This window comes from Castanea sativa, chromosome 8 (assembly GCF_040712315.1).
Source record: "Castanea sativa cultivar Marrone di Chiusa Pesio chromosome 8, ASM4071231v1".
Classification (NCBI taxonomy): Eukaryota; Viridiplantae; Streptophyta; class Magnoliopsida; order Fagales; family Fagaceae; genus Castanea; species Castanea sativa.
In genome coordinates, this window is record NC_134020.1 from 32,921,676 (window position 1) to 32,928,334 (window position 6,659).

The 6,659-nt window shown below is 36.6% G+C and overlaps 1 protein-coding gene across 1 annotated transcript; it reads left to right on the plus strand.

The window, feature by feature from the left end:
- The first annotated feature begins 421 nt into the window (after positions 1 to 421).
- Positions 422 to 2,345, plus strand: LOC142606219 (taxadiene 5-alpha hydroxylase-like). Its single transcript, XM_075777602.1, has 4 exons — positions 422 to 786; positions 914 to 1,482; positions 1,708 to 1,898; positions 2,037 to 2,345. Exons 1-4 carry the CDS (start codon positions 422 to 424, stop codon positions 2,343 to 2,345), a joined length of 1,434 nt encoding a protein of 477 aa, XP_075633717.1.
- Positions 2,346 to 6,659: the final 4,314 nt, after the last annotated feature.

Consider the following 6,659-nt stretch of genomic DNA (forward strand, 5'->3'; position numbering starts at 1 on the left):
TAATTTGAAACAAAATATAAACTTTGGACGATGCTATATAATTTTCCTAAATTTTTAAAAATATTATTTACTTATATATTAAATACAATCTTTAGAGATTACAACTGTTAACAATGGTCTATCTCAGCAGCCCTTGGTATTTTAAGGGCTGTAATAGATGATATATTCCATCTTTTTCAATGGCTTTCAATTCCGTCACCTTATTATTTCAACATTATTTTTTATTGCCGGCCTTACATGGTTGATATATTTAATTTAGTTGGGTTTTTGTTTCTTTCATTTTGTTTTTTTTTTCTTCTTCTTCTTTTTTTGTCGGAGGGACAAATTACACTATATAATTCAAGCCAAAGTAGCTTATACAAAATGTACAAAGAACTTCTTCTACTCCCCCATAGAAAACTTGGAGTCCGAGGTTGTCGGAATGCCTTTCCTTTTCTTAATTGCTTTCACTTTGGTTTCAGCTTTCCTCCTATCAAAATATCTTTCCAAGTGTCAAACCAAAAATCTCCCTAGAGGCTCTTTAGGGTATCCTTTAATTGGAGAGACATTGAGTTTTATTCGAGCTCAAAGAGAAAATCGAGGCTGGGATTGGTTAGAAGAAAGGATATTGAAACATGGTTCAGTGTTCAAAACCTCCTTAATGGGTTCACCAACTGTGGTTATAATTGGTCAAGCTGGTAACAAGTTTGTACTTGGTGCGGAAGAAGATGTTTTTGCACCCAAACAACCAGCTACCATGCAAGGCATTCTCGGAAAGCAAAATATATTGGAACTCACTGGTTCCAGGTACTAAATCACTAACTATATATGTCGATAATTTGATATCTCAACTTATCTACTTGTAAATCTTTTCAAAGATGCAAGATTTTTGAGTTCCATTTATTTGATGGACCTATTCTCATTTGTCGCACAGGTATAGACTGATAAAAGGAGCATTGGTGACCTTTTTAAAGCCTGAAAGCCTTCAAAATTACATCAAAGAGATGGATAGTTTAGCCAAGACCCTAATATTGAGAGAAACTAAAGAAAAAGACACAATTAAGGCTGCGTTTTTCATGAAGAAGCTTACATTTACTATGGCATGCAACATCCTTTTTGGCATTAGAGATGAGTACACAATGGAAGCACTATTCAAAGAATTCGCTTCAGCATCCAAAGCACTTTGGTCTCTTCCTATAAACTTCCCTGGCACTGTTTACTGGAAAGGCCTAAGAGCTCGGTCAAGTATTGCCAACCTGATTTTGCCTATCTTGAGGAAGAAAAGGGAGGACCTTTCAAGTGGGATTCTGAGCCCTACAAGCGACGTCATACCTTGCATGCTAGCTTTGAGAGATGAAAATCAACAACCAATCGAAGACGATGCCATTATGGACAATTGCATCACCCTTGTGATTGCTAGTCATGATACATCTACAATTCTTCTAAGTCTGATGATACGGCAGCTGGCTAGAGATCCTGAGATCTACAAGAAAGTTTTAGAAGGTAATTAGTCAATTTTATGGCTGCATCTCAATGATTGCATTATCCTATTGATTGCTCAAAGTATATTGCCTTTTTGCTGAAAGTTGTTAAAAATTTAAAATATAATTCTACCTCAAAAATGGTACTTTAAACAGTTGTATCCAAGCAAAAAAGTAAAAAAGCTAAAAGAAATAAGTGTTGTCAAACACACATTTCTCTAACATTTTTTTCTCTGCATAATCTTAGAACAAATGGACATTGTAAAGAAGAGAGAAGGAAAAGAAGATAAGCTAACATGGGCCGAGATACAAAAGATGAAATACACATGGCAGGTTGCACAGGAGCTGATGAGAACAATCCCTCCTGTCTTTGGCGGCTTTAGAAAAGCACTGAAAGATACTAGCTATGGTGGTTATGCCATTCCCAAAGGATGGCAGGTAAGGTCTATTTCATCCCAGTAGTCCCAATTCACCAGGCACAACTTTGCTTGTCAACTAATACAATTGTATAACACGATTGTTATCCAACATCAGTGCATGGTAGTACTCAACTCGCAACTTTATTTGCTTCTTCAGGTGTTTTGGTCCTCCGATGGAACTCATATGAACAATGACATATTTGAAAATCGGGAAGTGTTTGATCCCTCTCGGTTTGGGAACCCTGCCAAGCCAATCCCTCCCTATGCTTACATGGCCTTTAGAGGAGGAGTCCACACATGTATAGGAAATGAGTTTGCCAGGGTTGAGACCCTGACTACTATCCACAACTTGGTGACTATGTACGAATGGTCACAATTGAACCCTGAGGAAGTGATTACACGTCAACCAATGCCATACCCATCCATGCATCTTCCAATTAAGATCAAACCAAGGCGTCTATTTTAGAAGGCTTGTCCCTCATGTATTACTTTATTTATGCTGCACTCTTGTTTGGCCTGCTAATTAATGGAGCTTGCTTTATTTTGATCAATGTTGTCTAGCCAATTTCGTATATATGTATGAACATCAGAACATGTTCATTTAAGAGACGTGAGACGGGTGAGAGACCATTCAAGCACGAAATCGAAGCATACAATACAAGAAGTATAAGCTTTTAAAATTATCTATCTTAATCTAAACTCAAATAAAACTATTAAAAAAAGGGTACTGACTTCTCAAATAAAGTAAATGATAAATTAAAAAATTTATCAGCACTATGTTTATTAACTTCTCTAGAACTTCTAGAATAAACAAATTTTAGGACATCCAAAATAAAATAAAGGACCAATAATATGAAATTTAAAGATGAAGGTAATCAAGTATATAGCACTGTATAGGGGTTTTGAACTTGGATGTTTGCGTTGAAGCCAAAAAATAAATCAATAATGACGTCGTTATATATGCGTAAAAATTCAAATTATTAATACCATACGGTTTATACTATATCATTCAAAACAAGATTATATTGTAACAAATAAAAATTACAATAACAATTACTCTAATCTAATGGCATGCATCACTCTCTCTCAAAACATTTCACATAAAATTTTCTAGCGTTTGGACTTTGATGTGTACAACCATTTCAATGAGTTTTGGCTCATGTCAAATTTCCAACAACAACAGCGAAGTATCAGGTTAATTAAGAGATAGCTAGGGTAAGTGGTTAGGATTGATCATGGATTGGCCGAGCTCGAGTTGAGTATCAACCTACAACAACATTGGGTTCGAAAATGTTCCAACTAATGAGGTTGAGAAGACAACAAAATCGTCCATTCCGGATTAGGTAGGTGGGACAATTTTCTTGAATGATTGGTCCCCTGTCTATTTTCAAGAACTTAGTGTAGGGTAAGTCCATAGTTTGAAACCTCAAGAGAACTCATGACATTGGTTTGGCACAAGTTTATTGTTGTCTATAGCAGAAAGCTACTGGAACCAAGGTGCAGGTGGGGTTAACGCTATTCACAGGACACTTCAGATAAGCCTGAGTTTAAAGATTAAAATAATGCAACCCTTAAATCTCAACTCAATAAGGCAATTACAAAAACTTGAAGGAAAAAATAATTTTAAAAACAAAAAACAAAAGTTTTCTAGTTTTTCTTGAAAGGTTGCTCCGGGGCATTTGTCCCAATAATATTGAACACACTGCATTGCTTGTCACATGAAAGGACCAATTGCATATCTCCATCAATTATCATACGGTTGTCATTATTTCTGAGTTTTTCCAATCAATGATTATTATTTTTTAATCAGGTGACCTGAAAATAATAATTTGTTAACTGGGTTTTGGTTACATACATGATACCTGATAGTGATACATCTCAGTAGGCTTTCCTATTTTCAATAGCTTTTAATTTCGTCATCCTCATTCTTTGCCGGCCATGGTTGATAAACTTCTTAGTTTCTTTCTTTTCTTTTTCTTTTACGTTGCTATTAGATTTAGTCGCTGTCAAAAACTATAATTAATCAATTTTAAGGCCTAATTGTTAATTAGATCTGACGAGTTAAAAATAACATGGAATCTTCATTCAACATTAATGAAGACCAAAATGAGTGATACACATTTATTGCACACATTGATGACAGAATGTAACGGACAAAGCAACAATAACAAGTTAGCTGTGTACTTCAGAGCTCCTATTGATAACATACTAGTCGTTGCTCATAAATGCCGGAATTCACTATCCATAACGTCAGGAAAACAACTATAAAAGAAATGGACAATATAATTGAAAGGTACACACAGATACTAAACCAAAAAAAAAACCACTCCAAATCAGTTTTACTCTCAAAACCATTTTCTCTCTTTCTGACTTAAGCATCGAAGTGTTTTTGGCAAACACCACACCGGTGCATTACACTTCTTTTCCAAACTTTCTTACAGGTTCGGACCGGAGACACGATCCACCATGGGATCTTCCATCCAGTGAGACAATGCCCTCAACTTGGTGATTTTGGTAATTTTTCGCATCATCAATTTGGCGCAGTCTGTGGGAAGCTGATCATTCAAAACCATCTTCTCTAAGTGACAAAAGAGAACCTCGTAGCACGAGATGGATGCTGAACAAGCTGCATAGTAAATTCAAGCCCTAACAGCCAACTTGGAAGAAGTGACTTGCCAGAATGAAGAACTGAGGAGAGCCGCTGAATACCAAAATGAGGAACGACATCAGACTATGGAAAATCAGAATGAAGAAGAGCGTCGAAGGATTGAAAGGTGTAGGGAAATTACCATGAAATTCCCAAGTGAGAAACAAAAAATAAAGAAAACACATGCCAAAGAAAAAATAATCATACGTACAAGACAATATTTACGTAGTTCGGCAATTTGCCTATATCCATAGAGTTGTAGGGATTTTACTATTATCAGGGAAAAATACAAAGTGCGGCTACAGTCTTTTTTTCTTTCTCTCTCACAATAATGACAACAAAAAAAACCCAAGTCACCAAAAATAACGTTTTTTTTTATATCGTGTGCACATGATTCACAATGAATTACAAAACGGGCCAAAAATTTTTCCTAGGGGTATTGCCCTCGGACCCCCAAGAAGCTTGTCCATGAGCACTACGGCTTGGGCCAACACTACTCTATGGACTAAGCCTCAGAAAATCTCCCATTAAAAAACCACGCAACATTATTCTGGTCAGGTCAGGTCGTCAATCGGATCAAACACAACTAGGCTCTACAAAGCCTAACAAATCTCCCACTTGGAGACTAGTCAATCACCAACATCAGTCGCTATCTTCCAAAAACAATCCCTCATTCCTACAACTCATCCTCCTATCCTCAAGCTAGAAGGTCAACTGAAGCTGCACACAGCTTTAGCTTCTCAATAGTGACACCCTTAGTCAACATGTCTATCGGATTCTTAGATCCACAAATCTTATCAAGTATTACCAACTTATCTTTAACAAGGTACCGGATAAAGTGGTATTTTGTCTATATATGCTTCGACTTTGTAGAATGTCCATCTTTTACTTCTTACCCAATTCACCTAAGAAGCCATGTAGCCAAATCATCTCCTTTCTAGCTTCAGTTGCTGCAACATACTTAGCTTCTATAGTAGACAAAGTAACAATCTTTTACAAATTTGAGGCCCAAGATATAGCTATACCACCTAGAGTAAATACAAACCCAGTAGTACTCTTTCTACTATCAATATCACCAGCAAAATCAACATCTACATAACCTTGCAGTTTCAAACTTGCACCTATGAAGCAAAGACATGTATCTGATGAACCCCTTAAATATCTCAGAATCCACTTGACTGCCTCCCAATGCTGCTTTCCTGGCCTACTCATAAATCTGCTCACAACTCCCACTGCATGTGCAATATTTGGCCTTGTACACATCATAATATACATCAAGCTGCCAATAGCTGAGGCATAGGGCACCTTGCTCATATAGTCCATTTCTTCTTCTGTCTTCGGTGATTGTTCTTTGCTTAGTTTGAAATGACTACCCAAGGGTGTGCTTACTGGCTTAGCTTCATTCATGTTGAATCTGCTGAGAACTTTCTTCACATACTTTGACTGTGAAAGTTTCAATATACCATTAGCCTTGTTTCTAATGATTCTCATACCAAGGATTTGCTTTGCAACTCCTAAATCTTTCATTGCAAACTGTTTTGACAATTGTTTCTTCATATTATTAATCTCCTCAATGCTAGACCCTGTAATGAGCATATCATCCACATACAACAGTAAAATGATGTAAGAATTGTCAAAAAATTTAACATAGCAACAGTGATCAGCTTCACATCTCTTGAACCTAATTCTATGCATAAAACTGTCAAACTGTTTGTACCACTGTCTAGGAGTTTTAGGCCATACAAGCTCTTTCTCAATTTGCAAACTAGATTCTCTTATCCCTAAACAATGAACCCTTCTGGCTGAATCATGTAAATGTCTTCCTCCAAGTCACCATGAAGGAATGCTGCCTTCACATCTAATTGCTCATCACATCTAATTGCTCAATGAACCCTTCTGGCTGAATCATGTAAATGTCTTCCTCCAAGTCACCATGAAGGAATGCTGCCTTCACATCTAATTGCTCATCACATCTAATTGCTCAAGATGTGAATTTTTAGCAGCCACTATTCCCAATACCAGTCTAATTGTTGACATCTTCACAACTAGTGAAAATATCTTTGAGTAGTCAATGCCCTTCTTCTACTGGAACCTTTTAACAACTAATCTGGCCTTATAATGTTTGCTACCATC

Coding starts and splice junctions, on each gene's coding strand:
- LOC142606219 (XM_075777602.1), top strand. CDS start 422: ATGCCTTTCCTTTTCTTAATTGCTTTCACTTTGGTTTCAGCTTTCCTC. Junction 787..913: donor TTGGAACTCACTGGTTCCAG/GTACTAAATCAC, acceptor TTTGTCGCACAG/GTATAGACTGATAAAAGGAG. Junction 1,483..1,707: donor CTACAAGAAAGTTTTAGAAG/GTAATTAGTCAA, acceptor GCATAATCTTAG/AACAAATGGACATTGTAAAG.